The sequence below is a fragment of the Octopus bimaculoides genome, chromosome 20 (assembly GCF_046866305.1).
Source record: "Octopus bimaculoides isolate indiv1 chromosome 20, ASM4686630v1, whole genome shotgun sequence".
In the NCBI taxonomy this organism is placed as follows: domain Eukaryota; kingdom Metazoa; phylum Mollusca; class Cephalopoda; order Octopoda; family Octopodidae; genus Octopus; species Octopus bimaculoides.
Window position 1 is genome coordinate 44,654,907 of NC_142947.1, and position 24,232 is coordinate 44,679,138.

Here is a 24,232-nt window from a genome sequence, read left to right on the forward strand (position 1 = left end):
CCACCTGACTGGCTCCGTGCTGGTAGCACGTAAAGAGCACCATCCAAACGTGGCCAGTGGTGGTGGCTTTAGTCGTTCTTGTTGTTATCATTATCGGTATCGTCGTTGTTGTTGTATCCTGAAGATGAACAATATTTACAATTCCACGTGACTAATCAACATTTTGAGTTCAGTTTAATGAGGGTGACTTTCACAGTTTGGTGAGGGGGGGGGGCGTGGAGGGGTTTACAGTCCAGACAGAAAGTACTGTTAATCTACAGATTATCTTTTGAGGAGTATGGCAACGAAACCAAGTAAGTCGAACAAGTGGGCATTCTTAATATTTTTCAAAAAGATTACAACTTACATATACATACAGCTATGCATGTATGTATCTATATATGTAGGTATATATATATGTATGATTGTCTATATATATATATGTAAGTATACGTGTGTATGTATGTATGTGTGTGCGTGTCTGTATGTATGTATAATGTACATTCATACATATATATAAAAATATGCGTATATATAAAATATATGTGTATATCTTTCTCTTCGATATCTTCATCTCCCCCACTATCTACCTATGTACACACATGGAGTAGAAACACAAAGGTATTACTATATATATGTATCTATCTGTCTATCTATATCTGGATTTTACTCATAGGGTATTAAAATCTTAATAATGGATTTATAAAGGCAATGACCAATCTTAAAGACTATTGGATTTTACTCACAAGGTATTGGAATCTTATATGTATACCATTCTGCCTAAACAATGGATTTACAAATACAATATCCCTACATTCACTCTCTATTTCTTATCTTATCTAAACTAACTATTGCATAACCAACCTCTCATACCGTCTCCGATGAAGGGATATATTAAATATCCTGGAAACAGCTGTAAGACCTTCTATTTATAAATGTTCTATATTATACACAGCCTTGGTTTTTTTTTATCTCATTCCGAAAAGTAAATCCTTATATATATATATACATATATATATATATATATATATATATATATACATATATATATATATATATATATATATACATATATATATATATATATATATATATATATATATATATATATTTATATATATATATGTATATATATATATCTGCGTGTGTGTATGTATATATATATATATAAAGAGAAAGATATACACATATATTTTAAAGTCTGTCATACCGGCCATGACGAAGGGAAATAGCCCTGAAACTCGAGTCGCCTTTATATATTTATATATTTGATCCTTTATACTGAACACTCAATATTTCATCTACATTCAATACTTTATTTCATGGTGCCATCCATTTTTATTTTATTTTATTTTATATTATATATTGTATATTCCATATTCTATACCCCACATTGGTTCTGCAGGAATATAAATAAAACATAAAAAACAGACAGTGTTGGAACTCTTTTAAACAAAATAATATATTCCTCTATACACAATCATACAAAAAAACCACCTTTTTTGTATTTATTTTTACTCGCATATATATATATAGTGAAGGCACATGGGTTAGTGGTTGGTGTAATCGGCACGAGGGCCAATCAAGCAGTACTGGCAACAGCCACGCTCAAATGATGTTTTTTACGTGCCACCTGCACAGGAACCCGTTGGATAATATATATATATATATATATGTGTGTGTGTGTGTGTTTCTGCATCTGTGTTTGTCCCCCCACCCCAGCAACCGATGCTGGGGTGTTTACGCCCCCGTGATGTAGCGGTTCAGCAAAACAGACCGATAGAATAAGTACTAGGCTTACAAAGAATAAGTCCTGGGGTCGATTTGTTCGACTAAAGGCGGTCAAATGACTGAAACAATTAAAAGAATATAATTTAATTAGCAGATGTGTTAACCTTGTGAATTGGTAAGAAGAATATTTGTAATCTTCGTAACTTAGACATCTGAAAAAAAAAATTACAATTTTTGGAGCGCAAAACAATTTCCGACGCTATTCGTTAGAGACGTCTATAAATGAAATTAATATAGAAAACGGAAGACGGCTATTCCTAAATGTTCGTTTTTTGTCTTCATAATCTCTCTGCAATACTGCTATTTTATTATTCGTTCCGGTTTGTTTTGGTTTTTATATCAGCAATTCCTGCCGAGTCGGCTTTTAATTTTTCCCCGCAAGAAACATGTCCAGTATGTTTTGGTTCCAAATTTCTATATTACTATTTTAAGTATTACAGTACATATTTCAAAGTATAAACTCATTTCTCTCCTATTTCATCATTACTCCAAAACATTTCGCATATTTTATATTTTAATGTAATTTTCTTCCTTGTACACGTTTCAGAAATACATAGCATGTTTCTATCGATACCGACAGCTCGCATTTATCTCTAATGAACTTATACTTATAATTAATCTAGTAAATTAATCGATATTATTTAATTTTTCCCTATCTTTATCAATGTTCCTTTAACCTCTATAGCGAGTCTATATACCCTTATGGTATATCATTATATTTCAGAGTTCAAATCGCTCCAGGGTCGGCATTTGTGTTTTATGTTACCCGTGAACACACACACTCTTTACATTATATATTTGTATATATATGCGTATGTGTGTATAATGTGTATATGGCTAAGTTTTCAGGCGTGTACGTAAACAACGACCTCCAGATACAAACAGAAAAGGGCCACAGAAAAACGACATGCTACATTAAAGGCACCTGCAAAATTAATTAAGCCTAGTTAATGACTGTCTTATGGTATATTATACAGGCATAAAACAACACACTTTAGAATATTTTGTAGATATTCGGGCATTGCACACCGTGTTGTGTAACTAATATTTTATGAGCGAATGAGAAAGCATGTAATTACGAAGAAAGCTAAATTAATTAAAGCTTCTTAATTATGGTTTTTATAGTATATTTTGGAAACAATAAAACACTTCGTAATTTTTGTAGATTTTCGGAAAGTCCAGTATAGTCTGCGATTCCTTGTTTTGTATCAGATGTCAGTTTACGTACGTGTTCACACACACACGGACGTGTGTGTGTGTGTTGGTATAAACAGAAAAAAATAGAACTTGAAATACGAATATACTCTTTACTCTCATTCTTTTACTCTTTTACTTGTTTCAGTCATTTGACTGCGGCCATGCTGGAGCGCCGCCTTTTAGTCGAGCAAATCGACCCCAGGACTTATTCTTTGTAAGCCTAGTACTTATTTTATCAGTCACTTTTGCCGAACCGTTAAGTTACGGAGACGTAAACGCACCAGCATCGGTTGTCAAGCGATGTTGGGGGGACAAGCACAGACACACAAACATATACACACACACACACATATATATAGTTGATTACATTGACCCCCAGTACTTGATTGCTACTTATTTTGTCAACCCCAAAAGATGAAAGTCAAAGTCCACCTTGGCACAATTTTCCAAGGCCTCATTTTGGGATTCACTGATCTAGCACTTTTCCATTTCCTCTCTTACCTTAACCGTTTCTGTTTCTTTTATGTTTTATTTCTCAGAACTACGACTTGCTCTCATTCAACTGGCTGTTACTGCTTCGAAAGAAGACAACCTACGCAATGCCTCCATCAAAATTGCCGAAGCAGCTAAAAGAGCTGACATTGTTGCGCTGCCCGTAAGTAAGAATTACATTCTGATTTTAATGGGATTCCAAACATCAAGAAACAGTTAAAACAATTTTTGGAACAGGGATCTTTATCTTTTGTCTTTTACTTGTTTCAATCATTGAACAATTGTGGCCATGCTGGGGCATCACCTAGAAGGGTTTTAGTTGGACATGTCAACCCCAGGTCTTATTTCATTAAGCCTGCTTCTTATTCTATCAGTACCTTTTGCTGAACTCCTATGTCACAGGGACATAAACAAACTAACACCAGTTGTCAAGCAGTGAAGGGCAAACACATACATATACACACATATGCCTCCCACACATGTGTCACATAAAAGCATCCATGTTGGGGCCCTGTAAAAAGCACCCAGTGCACTTTGTAAAGGGGCTGGTGTTAGGGAAGGGTTCCAACCATAGAACCCATGTCAAACAAAACAACTGGAGCCAGGTGCAGCTCTCCGATTGGTCAGCTCCTATCAAACCATCCAACCCATGCCAGCATGGATTATTGAACGTTAAATGATGATGATGATGATGATGATGATATATATATACACACAAAGCGGCGAGCTGGCAGAAACGTTAGCACGCCGGGCAAAATGCTTAGCGGTATTTCGTCTGCCGTTACGTTCTGAGTTCAAATTCCACCGAGGTCGACTTTGCCTTTTATTCTTTCGGGGTCGATTAAATAAGTACCTGTTATTCACTGGGGTTGATTTAATTGACTTAATCCCTTTGTCTGTCCTTGTTTGTCCCCTCTATGTTTAGCCCCCTGCAGGCAATAAAGACATAGATATATATATACACACACACATATAAATACCTGAGCACACACAGACATGCACACATATATACACACATAGACATCTTTTCTACTCTAGGCACAAGGCCTGAAATTTTTGGGGAAGGGGCCAGTTGATTAGATCGACCCCAGTTTACTTAATTTATTGACCCCAAAAGGATGAAAGGTAAAGTCTACCTCAGCAGAATTTGAACTCAGAATGTAAAGACAGACGAAATGCCGCTAAGCATTTCACCCAGCATACTAACATAAGCATTTATTATACTCTCCGAGTGGTTGGCGTTAGGAAGGACATCCAGCTGTAGAAACCAAGCCGAAGTCAGACTGGAATTATGGGGAAAATTCCAACCTGGGTTCTCATTCCTAAGGTATTTTTTTATGCTATTATTATTATTATTATTATTATTATTATTATTATTATTATTATTATTATTCAGGTCACTGCCTGGAATCGAACTCAGAGAGGATCCATTACAACCGTTGGAAAAAAAAAAATCCGAGTTCGATTCCAGGCAGTGACCTGAATAATAATAATAATAACATTGAAAAATACCTTAGGAATGAGAACCCAGGTTGGAAATTTCATCAGGTGTCTGATGAAGGCTGGAGGGTGTATCAGCTGAAATATTGTGTTAACAACAAACAAGATGAGGACAAATATCCGTCAAATGTAAATAATGTAAATAATTCCTCATCTCTTAAATATAGAACTGAACTCATACATGGAAACGATATATGTATGTGCCATGGTGCCTTTTTTTTTATGTGCTTGCTTCCCCTCACTTTAGAACCTGGTTATGCATCTGGTCTGGCCATGGAGGAGAAATATCACCTTGAAAACTGGTGAAGGTTGGTGACAGTAAGGGCATCCAACTGTAGAAAATATACTCCTAAAAATTCCATCCACTGCAAGCAAGCATGGAAAAGTGGACATTAAGATGAGGAGGATGGTGGTGGAGATTATGATGATGTGATGTTGAAAGCCATGACAACAGCAACAGCAACAATATATATGTTTATTCGAAGTTTCCTTTTCTCTCACTTCCAGGAATGCTTCAATTCTCCATATGGCACTGGTTACTTCAAAGAATATTCCGAGGAAATCCCTGGAGCTTCAACTGAAGTCTTAAGTAAAGCTGCAAAACAAAATAAAGTTTACGTAATTGGAGGTTAGTTGCATTTTTTTTTAAATTTCTTTCCTTATTTATACACCTATCTAATTAAGAAATCGTTATCATAATAAATAGTAAAAAAAATCATTATTACCTCTTTGTCTATCTATTGGCCTGTCTAATTATTTCTCTTTCTGCCTGTCTAACTATTTTTTTCTGCTTGTCTAACTATTTAGCTACTGACTTTGTTATTACCTGTGGAGGCGCAATGGCCCAGTGGGTAGGGCAGCAGACTCACAGTCATAGGATCGCGGTTTCGATTCCCAGACCGGGCGTTGTGAGTGTTTATTGAGCGAAAACACCTAAAAGCTCCACGAGGCTCCGGCAGGGGATGGTGGCGAACCCTGCTGTACTCTTTCAGCACAACTTTCTCCCTTACTTCCTGTTTCTGTTGTGCCTGTATTTCAAAGGGTCAGCCTTGTCACACTCTGTGTCACGCTGAATATCCCCGAGAACTACGTTAAGGGTACACGTGTCTGTGGAGTGCTCAGCCACTTGCACGTTAATTTCATGAGCAGACTGTTCCGTTGATCGGATCAACTGGAACCCTCAACGTCGTAAGCGACGGAGTGCCAACAACAACAATATTATTACCTATCTTTCTGTCTAATGATATATCATCTCTCCCTTTCTAACTACTTATTTTCTCTGTCTATCTGGCTGTCTAACTATTTATCTATCTACCAGTCTAACTATCTATCTTTCTGTCTAATGATTTATCTATCCATCTATCTGTCTGTGTGTCTAATGATATATTGATTTATCTGCTTAACTATCTATCTGCTTGTCTAACTTAGCCGTTTGACAAAAAGTGATCAATGAAGTTAGTTGCAGGCTTTAAAAAAAATAAGTGTGGAGGTGGTCAGTTTGACTAAACCCTTTAAAGTGGTGCTCCAGCCTGGTCGTAGTCCAATGACTGAAACAAGTAAAAGATAAAAGATAAAAGATAAAAACTACCCACCACCACCACCACCCTATCACCACCACCACCACTACCACCACCACCACTACCACTACCACCACCACCATATCACCACCACTACCACTACCACCACCACCACCACCCCATCACCTAATTGTAATTGTCCCACTCCACATAACTGCCTATTAGACCTACCATTAAATATTCTGACTTTGGTCATTTGGAATTCAGCCCTTATGTTCAGCACCCATTTTTGCCCACCCCTTCTATTCTGAATCTTAATATTTTTGACTGCTTTAAGATAATGAACCGGCAGAACCATTAGCATTGCTGGACAAAATTCTTAGCAGCATTATGTTCTGAGTTCAAGTTCCACCAAAGTCAACTTTGCTTTTCATCCCTTTCAAGGTCAATAAAATAAATATCAGCCAAACACTGATGTCAATGAAATCAACTTACCCCCATCAAATTGCTGGCCTTGTGCCAAAATTTAAAATCAGTACTTCCTAATGTTTTTTTTTCTTTTTATTATTTCCTTTTTTATCCAAGGTTCCCTTCCAGAAGCCAAGAATGGAAAACTGTTTAATACCTGCCCTGTTTTTAACCCAGACGGAGAGATGATTGCTCAGCATCAGAAGGTGAAATTCCATACAGTTTATTAGTTTCAATATCAGTTGGTTTGCATAGTTCTGCAAATTTAGACATTCACATCAAATTACTTTCGCGTTAAAAACCACCATTTGAGCATGGTCGATGCCAGTATCACCTGACTGGCCCTCATGCCGGTGGCACGTAAGAAGCACCCACTACACTCTTGAAGTGGTTGGTGTTAGGAAGGGCATCCAGCTGTAGAAACTTTGCCAGATTAGATTGGAGTCTGGTGCAGCCTTCTGGCTTGCCAGCCCTCAGTCAAACCATCCAACCCATGCCAGCATGGAAGCGGACCTTAAACAACGATGACGACAATGATGATGATGATGATGAAATGTTTGTTCTGTCAAATTACACCACCCTTGGCCTTTGAGTGCCTTGAATGATGTTCACATCATCATCATCATTTAACGTCCACTTTCCATGCTGGCATGGGTCGGACGGTTTGACTGAAAACTGATAAGCTTGGGGAGCTGCACCAGGATCCACCCTGATTTGGCAGGGTTTCTACAGCTGGATGCCCTTCCTAGTGCCAACCACTCCAAGGGTGTAATGGGTGCTTTTTACATACCACCAGCATGGGTGCCAGTTACGAAACCCTGGAATCAGCCATGACTATGATCTCACTTGGCTTGACAGGTCTTCGGCCAGACTCCCTCATCATTGTTTCTTCCATTACATTTTTAATTTTTTCCTATTGGACCAATCACCATGAAGTCAAAACACACTCCCATATACTTCTATTAAACTGGCGCCTGTTTCTTAGTGTCGGCTGGTCTCATGTCACCTTCGTTCGGTTAATGCCAACATGCCCAGCTCTCCCCTTCTTCTTATCACCTTCACTTTGTGTCCAGCACTGTTCACAAGGACAAACGCTGCACTAATCCATTATAGTCAGCCTTTGTTCTTTCTGGAAATGTCCTCATTCAGGAATTCCATCATTGCACCAGGCTCTACTAAAGTAGTCAATTTGGAACACTTCAACGAGAATGTCAACAGCATCACTCACAATTCAAAGAGGCTGTAAGGGGACAAGGGTAGAGGCATCTTCTCACAGATCATCATCATCATCATCATCATCATTTAACGTCCATTTTCCAAGCTGGCATGGGTTGGAAGGTTTGATATGGAGCTGGCCAGCCGGGGAGCTGTCCAGATTCCAATTGTCTGTTGAGGCATAGATTCTACAACTCAATGCCCTTCCTAACGCCAACCACTTTACAGAATGTACTGGATGCTTTTTATGTGCCACCAGCATGGGTGAAATTACGCGGCACTGGCACCAGTAAAGGACAAGCCTGTATGTATGGATGACAGCGATTCTACTTAGTTTGGTGCATCTTTACACTTTTCATCTAAAGCGAGAATTTTTCTCCATGGCAAACCACGTTGAAAAGGCCTCTTTACGGGTCAAATATGTCCCAGACACCTTCGTTCTGATCTAAAGTTTGTTTAATAAGATTATGTCCTTCCTTCCTGAAATTTTCAAATTTTTATGTTTTATTTCTAAACCAGGTACATTTATTTGATATTAATATTCCTGGGAAAATATCCTTCCAAGAGTCCAAAATTTTGAACGCTGGCAATAAATTGACTACATTTAATACATGTAAGTTTAGTCTCTATCATTATCATCATCATCATCATCATCATCGTTGTCATCGTCATCATTGTCATTGTCGTCATCGTCGTCATTGTTGTTGTCATCACCATCATCATCATCGTTGTCGTCATCATTGTCATCATCACCATCACAATCGTTATCATCATCATCATTGTCATCGAGTCATCTTCATCATCATCATCACCATTTTTATATCTGCTTTTTCCATGTTAGCACAGGTTGGACCAGACTTATTGTGGCTTGTTTCTCTGGCCTCATGTCCCCTTCCATCACTATGTTGTGAAATAAAGTGTCTTGCTCAAGAAGCAGTAAAGCATGTCATTTCCAAATTTCTGGCAGAGTGAATTGCATCATGCTGTTTTTCACACAGACGGTGCCCAACTAACCCTACTATACTATGTAGTCAACAAAATCAAAAGCAGACAATGTACACACTCAAAATTAAAAATATAAAACTGCAACATTTTATCCATCACACCCTGTATATTTGTGTGTATGCGTGTGTATTATAAGTGACATTTTTTAATGCTTATTTATGTAATTTTTTTCTTTTACATTTTTCAGCATTTTGTAAGATTGGTATTGGTATATGCTATGATATCAGATTTGCAGAAATGGCACAGTTGTATGCTAAGCAGGGTATGTACAGTTTACTGATAACACTAGACATAACCCATGTATCTTGTTTTGTCCTGTTTGCTGTTGTTGTGTGCTATCATCCTTTTTTTCTTGCTTGTTATGTTTTGACGATTTCTGTTCGTTGTACTTATTACCTTTGATTTATATATGTATATATATATATACATATGTGTGTGTGTGTATGTGTATATGTTCCACCTGACTGGCTCCCATGCCGGTGATACGTAAAAAGCACCATTCAAGCGTGGCCAATGCCAGTACCACCTGACTGGCCCTCATGATGCATAAAAAAGCACCCACTACACTGTCGGAAATGGTTGGCATTAGGAAGGGCATCCAGGTGTAGGAACATTGCGAGATCAGATTGGAGCCTGGTGCAGCCTTCTGGCTTGCCAGTCCTCAGTCAAATCGTCCAACCCATGCCAGCATGGAAAGCGGACGTTAAACAACAACGCTGCTGCTGCTGATGATGATATATATATATATATATATATATATGTATGTATGTATGTATGTATGTATGTATGTATGTATGTATGCAGTATGTGTGAGTGTGTGCATTTGTGCATATTGTGTATGATGGTGATGATGATGATGGTACAGTTATTGTTCTTTTTCTCTGTTTGCGTCCAGGTTGCAAGCTTCTTGTGTACCCAGGGGCTTTCAACATGACCACCGGCCCGGCCCACTGGGAGTTGTTGCAGCGAAGTCGTGCTTTGGATAACCAGTTGTACGTTGCCACGGTCTCACCAGCCCGTTCTGAAACAGCATCGTACACTGCATGGGGCCACAGTACCATTGCTAGCCCTTGGTAAGTCTAACCCCATTGTCATAACTACTTGGTTATTGGTCAGCCATTGGTCGAAGTCATTGTAAGACCCAAAGGCCTTCATTGCATGATGTCACCAGTGTATAATGTAAAGTAAGAGATACATTGCTGAATGTCTAACTAACTGCTGTATTCACCATGTAATACTATGTCTTATACACGTACAGGGTTTAGAGACACAAAAAATGCATCAGAAACTCAGCTGCAGATTGAAACACCCAGCAGTGGTGGCTTTGCTAAATATTTATAATATATACATATACATGGTTCTGGGTTCAGTCCCACTGCATGGCCCCTTGGACAAGTGTCTTATTCAATAGCCTTGGCTTTGTGAGTGGATTTGGTAGACGGAAACTGAAAGGCGGTGAGCTGGCAGATACGTTAGCATGCTGATCAAAATGCTTTGCACTATTTCGTTTGCCGTTACATTCTGAGTTCAAATTCCGTCGAGGTTGACTTTGTTTTTCATCCTTTCGGGGTCGATAAATTAAGTACCAGTTACGCACTGGGGTCGATGTAATCAACTTAATCCTTTTGTCTGTCCTTGTTTGTCCCCTCTATGTTTAGCCCCTTGTGGGCAATAAAGAAATAAGGAAACTGAAAGAAGCCCATTGTATATATGTGTATGTATGTGTCTGTGTTGTCCCCACCCCTACCATCACTTCACAACCGATGTTGGTGTGTTTACATCACCGTAGCTTAGCGGTTCAACAAAAGAGAACTTATAGAATAGGTACTAGGCTTGCAAGAGTAAATCCTGGGGTCGTTTGTTTCGACTAAAACCTTTTATGGCAGTACTCCAGCATGATGTGTAGAGGTTTTACTTCGGAATTAGTGGGTTGTTTCCCTTGGATCAGCAGCTGACTGTTTTCGGCAGAAAGGTTGGCCCTATTTCAAAATCCCTCTCACTTAACTCCTGTACAACCATTATCTTGTAGGGATGCGTATGGCGAGATTTGTGTAAGATTCTGCGGACACTTCGATTGGACATGTGTAAGGCAGATGCGTGTTTTCGTGCAGAACCTTCTGGGAGACTGTTGGTACTGAAGCTGCCACAGCTATGTCATTTTCTGGCCCTGTAGCGGTCCCAGGACGGCCAGGACTTTTCCTGTTCAAAGCCGATGATGTTTGTTTGAAGTTGGAAACCCACCAACAAATTGTTTTTCCATCCGGTACAGGTTCATAACAAAGAAACGCAAAGTGTCTTCATAAGGAATGTTGCGTCGTTACAATGGATTCAGTATTCTTAACAAACTTTCCAACAACAAATGCACAATGCTCTCCACTCCAAGGCCATGCTGGGTCCTACCTGAAACAGAAAAGCAAATAACATTTAATGAACTTTATAGAAATACAAAGTTCTTTCATGCATCTTCATGTGTTTGTTTTCCATTAACCTCTGAAATCAGGGCACCTACCTTTCTGTCGCACCCTGTATATGTTTATATATCTATATATATATATATGAGAGCTCTTACCCCTGCTGGCGACAAAGGGACTCTCACTCAGAGTAAAAGGCAGACTGTATGACGCATGCGTACGAACAGCCATGCTACATGGCAGTGAAACATGGGCTGTAACTGCTGAGGACATACGTAAGCTCGCAAGGAATGAAGCCAGTATGCTCCGTTGGATGTGTAATGTCAATGTGAATACCCGTCAGAGTGTAAGTATCTTGAGAGAAAAGCTGAACATTAGAAGCATCAGTTGTGGTGTGCAAGAGAGACGATTGCGCTGGTATGGACATGTGGTGAAAATGGATGAGGATAGCTGCATGAAAAAGTGCCACACCCTAACAGTTGAGGGAACCCGTGGAAGAGGTAGGCCCAGGAAGACCTGGGCTGAGGTGGTGAGGCAAGACCTTCGTACATTGGGCCTCACCGAGGCGATGACTACTGACCGAGACCTTTGGAAATGTGCTGTGCGTGAGAAGACCCGGCAAGCCAAGTAAGATCGTTGCCAGTGCCCCTGGACTGGTTCTTGTGCGGGTGGCACATGAGATGCACCATTTTGAGCGTGGCCGTTGCCAGTACCGCCTGACTGGCTCCCGTAGGATTTTCGAGCGAGATCGTTGCCAGTGCCCCTGGACTGGCTTGTGCGGGTGGCACATAAAAGACACCATTTCGAGCGTGGCCGTTTTCGTGCGGGTGACACATAAAAGCACCCATTACACTCTCTGAGTGGTTGGCGTTAGGAAGGGCATCCAGCTGTAGAAACTCTGCCAAATTAGATTGGAGCCTGGTGTTGCCATCCGGTTTCATCAGTCCTCAGTCAAATCGTCCAACAATGACGACAATGACAATGATGACGTGTTTTCGTGCAGAACCTTCTGGGAGACTGTTGGTACTGAAGCTGCCACAGCTATGTCATTTTCTGGCCCTGTAGCGGTCCCAGGACGGCCAGGACTTTTCCTGTTCAAAGCCGATGATGTTTGTTTGAAGTTGGAAACCCACCAACAAATTGTTTTTCCATCCGGTACAGGTTCATACAACTGTGCCATTTCTGCAAATCTGATATCATAGCATATACCAATACCAATCTTACAAAATGCTGAAAAATGTAAAAGAAAAAAATTACATAAATAAGCATTAAAAAATGTCACTTATAATACACACGCATACACACAAATATACAGGGTGTGATGGATAAAATGTTGCAGTTTTATATTTTTAATTTTGAGTGTGTACATTGTCTGCTTTTGATTTTGTTGACTACATAGTATAGTAGGGTTAGTTGGGCACCGTCTGTGTGAAAAACAGCATGATGCAATTCACTCTGCCAGAAATTTGGAAATGACATGCTTTACTGCTTCTTGAGCAAGACACTTTATTTCACAACATAGTGATGGAAGGGGACATGAGGCCAGAGAAACAAGCCACAATAAGTCTGGTCCAACCTGTGCTAACATGGAAAAAGCAGATATAAAAATGGTGATGATGATGATGAAGATGACTCGATGACAATGATGATGATGATAACGATTGTGATGGTGATGATGACAATGATGACGACAACGATGATGATGATGGTGATGACAACAACAATGACGACAATGACGACAATGACATGGAAAGCGGACGTTAAACGATGATGATAATGATATATATATATATATATCCGAAGTTTTAAATTTAAAAGAGAGTTTTGACGCTACTATCCATTATTATTGAAATTTGACAGTCAAATTTAAGTCAAACATATTATTTGCCTTACACATCTTCAGGGAAATAAATTTAAGAACAAACAAAAAATCAAACAAAAAATCAAGAACAAGAGGTAAATACCAAGACATCATCTCTAAGTCCCGTCCATATTCAAATTTGTTGTTAAATGACTCATATATATACACTTTTGTGTCTGGGGAGAGTCATTCTCTTTTGGTGCCTTATTATTTGACACACCAGTAAAATTTCCGCTTATTTCTTTTTTATTTTTTTAAAATTTTCATTGCACCTTGCAACCTTTTCATACATACATACATGCATGTGGCATTTTGATATTTGGTGCAAATCACCATGATAGAAGTAAGTAGCTCTTCCCCAATATTCAGATGGCTTCCAGCCCTCCATGTCAGCCAACTTTTTCTCCACTAAAACTTTGTTATGCTCTCCAACACTGTTGGTTGTTCACAAATATATCAAGCTGTTCCTGAAAAAAAAGGAGACATAAATAACTGTAAAGTTTAGCTCTAACACCCTGTATTTTGGGAAGGTCATACTGCCAATAAAAATACATGCACTGCTTATGCTTCACTTCAGTCTTATCACCAAGTAATTTGATTAATAAATTTGTTATATTTTTTTCATTACAAATACAGAAATAAACTATATATGTGTGTGTGTATTATCCGGTTTCACCAGTCCTCAGTCAAATCGTCCAACCCATGCTAGCATGGAAAGCGGACGTTAAACGATGATGATGATGATGATGCACGCACACAAAAATAACTATGTATATACATATTATCTATTCCATTACAGGGGTAAAGTGATATCAACCACTGAGCATGAAGAAGACATTGTATATGCTGAACTTGGTAAGTGACACCCTTTGAAACGCTTTTAACTTGACTTACTTTTCGTTGCTACTCCTCTTCGCTGTTTCTCCTTTTCTTTCTCTCCTACTATTGTTTCTCCCTCTCCTCCTCCTACTGATACCACTCCCTGTATGTTTTTTTTTTTGTATAATTTTTGCAGATATGGACTACGTTGACGAAGTGCGTGACCAAATACCACTTACGAATCAGAAAAGGAAAGATCTTTACAATGTCTCTGACCTTACAGAATAATTTTGCTAATTGGAAGAACAAACAGTGCTGTGTGATATTAACTATTTTTTTATCTTTTAGTCAAATTATAGTTGTCATTATTATTATTATTATTAATAAGGTGGTGAGCTAGCAGAATCGTTAGCATGCTGGGTTCAAATTCCACCAAGGTCGACTTTACCTTTCAGGGTCGATAAATTAAGTACCAGTTGCGTACTTGGGTCAATCTAATCGACTGGGCACCCTCCCCCAAAATTTCAGGCCTTGTGCCTAGATTAGAAACGATTATTATGATTAAGGTGGTGAACTGGCAGAATCAGTAGCACGCTGGGCGAAATGCTTAGCGGTATTTGTCCATTTTTATTTCTGAGTTCAAATTCCGCCAAGGTCAACTTTGCCTTTCATCCTTTCGGGGTCGATAAATTAAGTACTAGTTGTGTACTGGGGTCAATGTAACTGACTAGCTACTTCTCCCAAAATTTCAGGCCTTGTGCCTATAATAGAAAGATTTATTATTATTATTATTATTATTATTATTATCATTAAAAAGACGGCAGAATCGTTAGCACATTGGGGAAAATGCTTAGCGGCATTTTGTCTATTTTTACGTTCGGAGTTCAAACTCCGCTGAAGTCAACTTTGCCTTTCATTCTTCCAGGGCCAACAAAGTCCCACTCAAGTACTGGGGTCAGTGTAAACGATTTACTCCTTCTTCTGAAATTGCTGGCCTTGTGCCAAAATTTGAAACCATTATTATTATGTTATAATTAATAATCATTATGAATGATAGTAGATTAGCAGAATTATTAGAGCCTCGGGTTGGGGTGGGTAATATTTTGCAGTATTTGTTCCGATTCTTTACACTTTGAGTTCAAATCCTACTGGCATCAATTTAGCCTCTGATCCCTCCAGGGTCAATAAAATAAAATACCTTTTGTATAGAGTGGGGATGTGAGTTGGGTGGGCAATGATATCAACTAAATCCTTCCCCTGAAAAACACTGACCTTGTGTTTAAATTAGAAACAATTATTACAATATAATTAATTTATTATTATTATTTATTATTATCATGAATAACTGAGTTTGAAATGCTGCTTGAAGTCGTGTTTGCTTTTCATACTTATGTGGTTGATAAAATACCAGTCACGTACTGGGACTGATGTTATCATCAACAAATCTCTCACACACCCCACCAAGAAAAAAATAAAAGTTGCTGTCCTTGACCTAAATTAACCCATTCGTGCCAAACTTTTTTTCTAGTGAATGAAATTGCCTGCAAATTCAGATACTTATTATTTTGACCTAAATAACAACTGGAACAAATTTCTTTGAAATCCGCTTGATACAGACTGCATACACAAATTATAGTGGAGGCGCAATGGCCCAGTGGTTAGGACAGCGGACTTGCGGTCATAGGATCGTGGTTTCGCCTCCTAGACCAGACGTTGTGAGTGTTTATTGAGCGAAAACACCTAAAAGCTCCACGAGGCTCCGGCAGGGGGCGGTGGCGAACCCTGCTGTACTCTTTCTCTCACTCTTTCTTCCTGTTTCTGTTGTACCCATATTTCAAAGGGCCAGCCTTGTCACACTCTGTGTCACGCTGAATCTCCCCGAGAACTACGTTAAGGGTACACGTGTCTGTGGAGTGCTCAGCCATTTGCACGTTAATTTCATGAGCAGGCTGTTCCGTTGATCGGATCAACTGGAACCCTCGACGTCGTAAGCGACGGAGTGCCAACAACAAACGCAAATTACAATTTGTATCAAGTATTTGTTTTATACCCATATAAATTAAGGGTCAGTTGAAACAAATGGTCGGCATGAATGAGTTAAAAAGCAATTATTTGAGGGCAGCGAAATTAAGCAAAAGTGACCATCTAACAAAATATCTTTACATTCTGAGTTCAAATTCTGACAAGGTCAAATTTGCCTTTCATCCCTCTGGGGTCCATTGACCCTTTTGTTACCATATTTTGGTTGAAATACACTGCCTTTGCCTCAATTGATTTCTAAACTATTGAAGAATTTACTCAAATAATTGTCCTCGTTAACCCTGGAGCATTCAAATTATTGTCAAATGCAATGCTTAGTTACTCACATTGTTTTGAATTAATTATCTTGTACTTTCGAGATTTCAATGATGTGATTGTATATTTTTAGAATGGTATTGTAGGGTAGGTGTGAGAGGCTGGATACGGCCAGTTTGAACATAAAAGCAATAGAATATTTGGGCCACATGTGTCCAGTTTAACCCTTCAACATTCAAATTTGTCAAATGTAATGTTTATTCATCTGAATTAATCATTGCATTGTCTCATCAATAATGTGATTGTTTATTTTTTAAAATGAGTTGGTGTTAGAGCGCAGAGCTGGCTGATTCAAAGATAAAACAGAATATTTTGGCCATTGTAAGTGCTAAAGGGTCAAGCTGGTGTGTGGAATATTAACATATAAGTTTGATCGTTTTCATTTAGATCTCTTTTAAAACAGTTTCTATCATGGAACCAGTCTCAGACATGTTCGTAACAAAAGGCTTAAATGAAGTGCCAGTCAAGTACTAAGGCCAATAGAATATACTAAACCCCTTCCCCTCAAAATTGCTGGCCTTAATCAGAAACCATTATTTTTTTTTGTTATCTTTGTACATTTTACTTTTTTTATTCTGTGGGTTTTCTATTTTATTGGATAATATTTTTTAATTCTAAGAAAATATAAAGTAATATTTGCAACAAACTTGAAGCTGTGTTTTGTTTTCTTAACTCTACAGTTCGTATAATTCTGTAAAACCAAATGTGTGTCGGTACCAACTTGGCTAAATCCACTTGCAAGGATTTCTCTGTGATGAGAAACTGAAAAAAGGATTTTGTTCTGTGTAATAGATAGGGTTGAAAAAATTAATAATTGTTGATATGTGCACATATGCACCACCATGTTTTGTCTTCAAATGCAATTCAAGACGATTTGGTTTCATTGATTGGTTGTTCAAGCATTGTTGGCAGAAGAGGCAGAAAGGTGAGTTTATCATGGATAGCAGGTATATTTCTCCATAAGGGAATTAAGATGGCATTGCTTTCAGTACTGACCAAATTCTATAGTACAAACAGGCATGGACGAAAGCACACACACACACACACTCTCTCTCTCTCTCTCTCACACACACTTCTGTTTTGAAGGAAATAATCTTTTTCCACTTTAGTGACATCAGATCTTTGAACAACCTGATGTCTCTAAAGTGTCAAAATTTGAAGGAATGTAACTGGGGGGACCTCTTGGAGGAGGCAAATGAAAGTCAGATTAGCAGGCCTTTTCACACTGGTTGCTGTTGAGGTTGAACTTGTGGAAGTCGGATGTTTGTAGAAAGATAAACAAAGCTTGGGTAGAGCAAGGAAATAGCAGGACGCAACACCGAGACGCACAGACAGAATTAAATAGAACAAAACCATTGTATATCCATTATATTTTATTTTTATTTCTTTATTTATTTTGCAATGAATTTTATTCCCTTAAAAATACAGCTATTTGGATTTTGGACAGAACTAAAACATCTTAAGAATGGTCAGTGTTTCTCCGGTGACTATATATGTGTGAGGGGAATATATATGTATATATATATATGTTTATAAGTATATATATTTATATATGTATATATATATAGACACACGTATATATACATATACTTATGTTTATATGCATATATATATATATATATGTGTATGTATATATATCAGTACTTAGATGGTTGTGTAAAATAACAACTAATAACTGGGAGAAGCATTTTGTATTTTTGCTTGGTGTGAATGGTCAGTAAACACTGACCACTAGGGATAAATGTAATGTGAGAAACGGTCAATGGATCAAATCTGACTACACTTTGACCCATGGAGAATATTCCTGTACTAAAGGAGGAGACAAAGGTTAGACCACTGAGGGACACGCCTTGAGTGGAGTGGTCAGTGGCTTGAGAAATTCCTGACATTTGGGGAGATATCTATTAAAAGGGAAATGGTCAAATGTTAAGTGGTTTGATTGACTTCTGACCAATTAAAGATAACATTTGTTAAAGTGAGATTGTCAGTGATAAGTTCATTTGAAGATTTTATCATCATCATCACATATATATATATCTGCATCTATAGATAAATATATATTTTTATAAACATTTTACAAATATATTTATAAGCATTTCATGTGTCTGTGTGTAAGCATATTGTGCATATGTATGTATGTTTGGCTATAGAACATATATATATATATATATATATATATATACACACACACATTGTACAGTATATTATATAAACACTCACAAATTGTACAGTATATTATATATACACACACATATTGTACAGTATATATTTATCGAGTTAGAAAACAGAGATCTAACAGATACAAATTCATTTATACGTTGATTAATTAACAAATTAATTTGTATCCATTAAATCTATGTTTTCTAACTCAATAAAAATGTTTGGCATTTTACAATATTCCATACATTATATCCGTTGAAGAATTATCTCTTCAAGATTTAATATATTAAACCAGTGTATCTTGGATAAAAATATCCCTATAAGAGGTTTAAATATCCTCATTGTGACTATATATATATATATATATATACATACATACACACACTATGTAAGTTTTAAATATTTTTCTAAGCCAAAACAATGCTAATTATACAATTAATAACCAAGTTCAGTGATTAGTGTTGTTACCTGGTATTTCAATATTTCAAGGCAAGAAGCCCTTCTTCAGGAAATTTCCAGAGAAATGGTGTTAATAGCTGATGTCTCTGCTCCATAAATTTCCTAAAGAGGCCCCAACTTTTCGGGGATTGAAATACCAGGTAATAGTACTAACCATCAGCTCATGTTTTATAACTTGCATTGTTTTGACCTTAATAAAAATATAATCAAAACAATTATATGTATATATATATATAAATAGAATTAGCGGTTGTAGTAACTAACTAAGGGATAAAATATCCATATATACTATCAGCATCCATTTCCTGTGTTATCTCCAGGCACTGGTGTGCAGAGATACTATATACGTCGAGCGCATTTATGTATAGACTGCATTCTGGTAATCGGATTAGAAACAGGTGTTAGCTTTGTTGTTTTGCATTGTATCAATAAACAAGCTTTAAAATGTGGTCCAATCGAAGTTCTGGTTAATCTATGTTTTTCTCCATTTTATATATATACACACGCATCTCAGACAACAATTTCATATATATATATATATATGCACATCTCAGACAACAGTTTCATATATATATATGCACATCTCATAAAACAGTTTCATATAAATATATATAGACACACATCTCAGACAATGGTTTCATATATATATATATGTATATATGTATGTATGTATCAGACAATGCTTCATGAAAATAAATACATCACATTATATACATCACATACATACATATACAGTGTCATTAATAAATGATGGTACAGAAGAAATAGAAAACTAAAACAGCTTTGGAGAGTGAATATATGTCTATATATATATACTACAAAGGTATAAAAATCCACCAGTGGCTGACAGTTTCATCATCTCTGTATAAATGCTGATGGGAAATTCATCAGATTGGCCACCAGTTATGCACGATGGAAATGGAATCAGTACAGGTTTAACATAGAAGAAAGTATTCCAGTAAACAATGGCAACCAATCTGAAGATTTATACAGCAGTAATGAAACTCAGTCACTGCTAGCCTTGAATCTTTGTAGAATAGATAAACAGACGTTGTTCGACCAGGGAGTGAAAAGGGTCGGTTAGTGGATTTAAGGATGTTTGGATCAATAAAGGGAGATCATTCACAAGGGAACTAACTAGTCATGTGACAACTTTCTATTGGCCAGTGTGTGATAGATATACGAGTGGGAGGTGGACACTGGTCTTCACAACTTCTGACCAAACATGGAGCAAATGTTTTAAACTGGTCACTCTACTACTACTACTGCTGCTGCTGCTGCTATTTCTATGACTCTCAGAATGGTGCTGGCCACCACTGCAAAACCATTTATTTTTCACACAGACTTTTGGCAACTGGGAACAAAGAGATTATTATTATTATTATTATTATTATTACGTGTATGTGTGTGTGTGTGTGTGTTAGAAATTATTGTTGTTAATATTATTCAACTTTTGTTGTTAATCATTGCCTATTTTGTGCTGCAAAATGGAGAAACATCTTTGATATTCAAAAATTAATTTTTTTTTTTTTGGTTCCTGATATAGAAGAAAGTGTAGTGGGTGGGTGGGGAGAGGTGAGAAATAATGTAGGGGCGGAGCGGAGTGGCATTTTACGAAACGTTTTGACTTACCAATAGGATGTGGAGTGTGGTGGGGTTGGGGGGTCTGGAGGCGAACGTGTGGCACAACAACCACCAGTGCCACGGTGACCACTCCTACTACTCCAAAGTGTTGGGCGTGAGTGGAAAATGAAGGTTAAGTGAGAACAACAAGCGGTAGACAACCTCGCAAAGAAAGAAAGAAAAAAGGTGGTGGGTTCGGTTCCCAACTGGTTCTAGTCGAAAACTGATTTAGATGCTTTCTCAATGAAGGTCGCCAGACGAATGTCTCGATGAGAAAGACCATTGAATTCGTGAGTGCTCAGCTTGATTTGAACCTGGAATCCAGAGATAAAGCATAATTATAATTTTAAAACAATTGTAAAATCATGACAATAAAACAATTAAGATTTCAAAATCTTCCACAAAGTCACAAGCATGGCTGTGTGGTAAGAAGCTTGCTTCCCAACCGCATGGTTTCAGGTTCAGTCCTGCTGTGTGGCACCTTGGGTGAGTGTCTTCCACTATAGCCTTGGGCCTACCAAAGCCTTGTGAGTGGATTTGGTAGACGGAAACTGAAAGAAGCCTGTAATTTAGCAGTTTGGCAAAAGAGACCGACAGAATAAGCATCAGGCTTAAAAAAGAAGTACTGGGGTTGATTTATTTGACTAAAAGTTTCAGTGCAGTACTCCAGCATGGCCACAATCTAATTGGCTAAAGCAAGCAAAAGAAATAAACAATATAGAAGACCAGTAGTTGCCCATGCATACCAGCCTTCCCTTTCCATGCCTCTGATGTTATCAAGGGAAAGGTAAAGGCCGATACAGCTTGGCACCAGTGACATCAGAACTCATTTCTACAGCTGAGTGAACTGGAGCAACATGAAATAAAGTGTCTTGCTCAAGAATGCAATACACAGCCCGGTCTGGGAATCGAACTCATATCTCATGACTGTGAGAGAGACAGACAGACAAATAGGCAGAGATACTTACCTTATTATAGACGTTAAACCACTCTGGGTGATGGTCCATCTTATCAGCCATTAGAGCAATTCTAGTCATGAAACCGAAACACTGTTGAAGAAAGAACCAGAAAGGAAGGCATTGTGATGAAAACTACTCAAACAAACTCACCAACCAACATCATCCCTTTAACATTTAAACCAACGAAATCCAATCCAAACATTCTACCTGTTTTATTATGTTCAAAACAGCCAGAAACCAGCCTCTCACATGTCCCCTGCTACACCGTTCTGAAAATAAATAATCCCCTTATTGAAACCTAAAAGCACTGAGATAATCCAGGATTAATTCAAAACAATCATCATCATCATCATCGTCGTTTAACGTCCGCTTTCCATGCTAGCATGGGTTGGATGATTTGACTGAGGACTGGTGAACCAGATGGCTACACCAGGCTCCAATCTGATTTGGCAGAGTTTCTACAGCTGGATGCCCTTCCTAACGCCAACCACTCCAAGGATGTAGTGGGTGCTTTTACGTGCAACCGGCACAAAGGCCAGTCAGGTGGTACTGGCAATGGCCATGCTCAAAATGGTGTATTTTACGTGCCACCTGCACAGGATCCAGTCCAGCAGTAGTGGCAACGGTCTCGCTCGAATGTCTTTTTGCGTGCCACTGGCACAAGTACCAGGAAGGCGACGTTGGTAATCTGAATGTTAAAGGGTTAAAATAGAATCTTGTTTCTCGATTCTTGGAATTTCTGAAGAACTGTCTTTGCGATATGCAGCTGGACATTGTAATTAGGGGGTACATAACCCCCTTTCAGCTGTGGGTTCCTGACATTATCTTCTCTGTCAAGGCTGAGATATATCAAAAAAATGTTTCTGTTGCAAGGAAAAACAGACAGGGTATGAATTACCTGATTGAAGTTCTTGAAGACGAATTCCTTGTAGATGGCATCTCTACCTTTTACAAGGGTCCATCCTTCTTTCATCAAAGGAGCAAGGACATCATCTCTTTCCTCACTGGTCAGTTTTGATGTTTTCTCAGCTGCCTGTAAAATAAATAAATAAAAATTTCTTTTAAAATTTACAAAAAAAAAAAAACCCAAGTTTTTACATATTGAAATGAAAATGAAATGGAAAACAATGGCAGAAGGGTAAAATGATTTGTTTGGTTCATATATTTATATTCTAGGTACAGGTGTAGTTGCGTGGCTAAGAAGTACACTTCCCAACAATATGGTGTACCGAGTTCAGTCCCAATGCGTGGCACCTAGGTCAAGTGTTTTCTACTACAGCCCCAGATCAACCACAGCATTGTGAGTGGATTTTGTAAATGGAAACTGAAAGAATCCCATTGTGTGTGTTTCTTTGTGCCTTTGTCTTGACATTGCACATTAGTTGTAAATGAGTGTCACAGTCATATAAGTGGTGTAGTTTGTTTCCAATCTTGTGTGGAAACATGTCCAGCCACGAGTAAAAAATACCTTGCTTGTTGGGAACAGGTGAGAATTTTCAGCAGAAAGGGCATTAGGCCATGGAAAAAAAAAAACAAATCTGCCTCAGTGAATTCCATTTCACTCTGGAAACAAAAATCATCATCATCATCATCGTTTAACGTCCGCTTTCCATGCTAGCATGGGTTGGACGATTTGACTGAGGACTGGTGCAACCGGATGGCTACACCAGGCTCCAATCTAATTTGGCAGAGTTTCTACAGCTGGATGCCCTTCCTAATGCCAACCACTCAGAGAGTGTAGTGGGTGCTTTTACGTGCCACCAGCACGAAGGCCAGTCAGGCGGTACTGGCAATGGCCACACTCAAAATGGTGTATTTTACGTGCCACCTGCACAAGAGCCAGTCCAGGGGCACTGACAACGATCTCGCTCGAAAATCCTTGTGGGCATTACAACGACATATATGGCCAAAATATTCTGCTTCTTTTATGTTCCTAATACCAGCCCTGTAATATTATTCTAGAAATTAATGCTTACATCATCAATATCTTAAGACTAAGATATCATGTGATCATGTGACTGACCAGGCTATTAGATGTTACACATCACTGATCACAATGCACTTTAGCCTTCGATTGATGCCAGTCTGCTGGCTAGGTGAGCAGGCCAACATTCCCTGCCTTGATTGAAAGTGGGGACTGGAGTAACACAAAATAGAGTGTTTTGATCAAGAATGCAACATGCTGCCCACTCAGGGAATTGAACCCACGATCTAGTGATTGTGTGTGTAACAGCTTAACCACTAAGCCATGTGCCTTCACGAAACTAAGATATAATTTGGCAGCTGAAAGGTAAGGGATTTGAACCACCAACCCCTCAGTTAAATGTTGATAGGTTTACCCCACCACACTCCAAACTAAAAACACAACGCCATCCTAAACACACTCCACCAACAATTAACCTAAATTTTTAAGTGGAAAAT

General features: G+C 38.2%; 2 protein-coding genes across 4 annotated transcripts in view; one reads left to right on the forward strand and one right to left on the reverse strand.

Moving 5' to 3' along the window:
• The first annotated feature begins 144 nt into the window (after positions 1-144).
• LOC106877461 (omega-amidase NIT2) lies at positions 145-17,262 on the forward strand. Of its 2 annotated transcripts, none has more exons than XM_014926364.3 (9): positions 145-293; positions 3,507-3,622; positions 5,467-5,587; positions 7,062-7,150; positions 8,679-8,772; positions 9,352-9,426; positions 10,060-10,237; positions 14,236-14,291; positions 14,452-17,262. In XM_014926364.3, the coding sequence occupies exons 1-9, from the start codon at positions 278-280 to the stop codon at positions 14,541-14,543; spliced, it is 837 nt and encodes a 278-aa protein (XP_014781850.1). In that variant the 5' UTR covers positions 145-277; the 3' UTR covers positions 14,544-17,262. The 2 variants fall into 2 exon arrangements, with proteins under 2 accessions (XP_014781850.1, XP_014781851.1); XM_014926365.3 differs by lacking the exon at positions 145-293 and adding an exon at positions 2,023-2,163.
• A 710-nt stretch (positions 17,263-17,972) lies between these two features.
• LOC106877459 (putative pterin-4-alpha-carbinolamine dehydratase) overlaps positions 17,973-24,232 on the reverse strand; it is an 8,358-nt gene continuing 2,098 nt past the window's right edge. For both annotated transcript variants that reach the window (XM_089338490.1, XM_089338489.1), the window contains exons 2-4: positions 22,710-22,844; positions 21,821-21,901; positions 17,973-21,166 (exon numbers count right to left, since the gene is read on the reverse strand). In XM_089338490.1, the coding sequence (XP_089194616.1) occupies positions 21,065-21,166; positions 21,821-21,901; positions 22,710-22,844 (318 nt within the window). In that variant the 3' untranslated portion in view covers positions 17,973-21,064. The remainder of the gene's footprint in view (positions 21,167-21,820; positions 21,902-22,709; positions 22,845-24,232) is intronic.

What these genes read in the sequence shown, in the direction of transcription:
- LOC106877461 (XM_014926364.3), top strand. An exon ending in TGATTGCTCAGCATCAGAAG is followed by an intron (nt 7,151 to 8,678) that starts GTGAAATTCCAT and finishes TTTCTAAACCAG; the next exon opens with GTACATTTATTTGATATTAA. An exon ending in ATTGACTACATTTAATACAT is followed by an intron (nt 8,773 to 9,351) that starts GTAAGTTTAGTC and finishes TACATTTTTCAG; the next exon opens with CATTTTGTAAGATTGGTATT.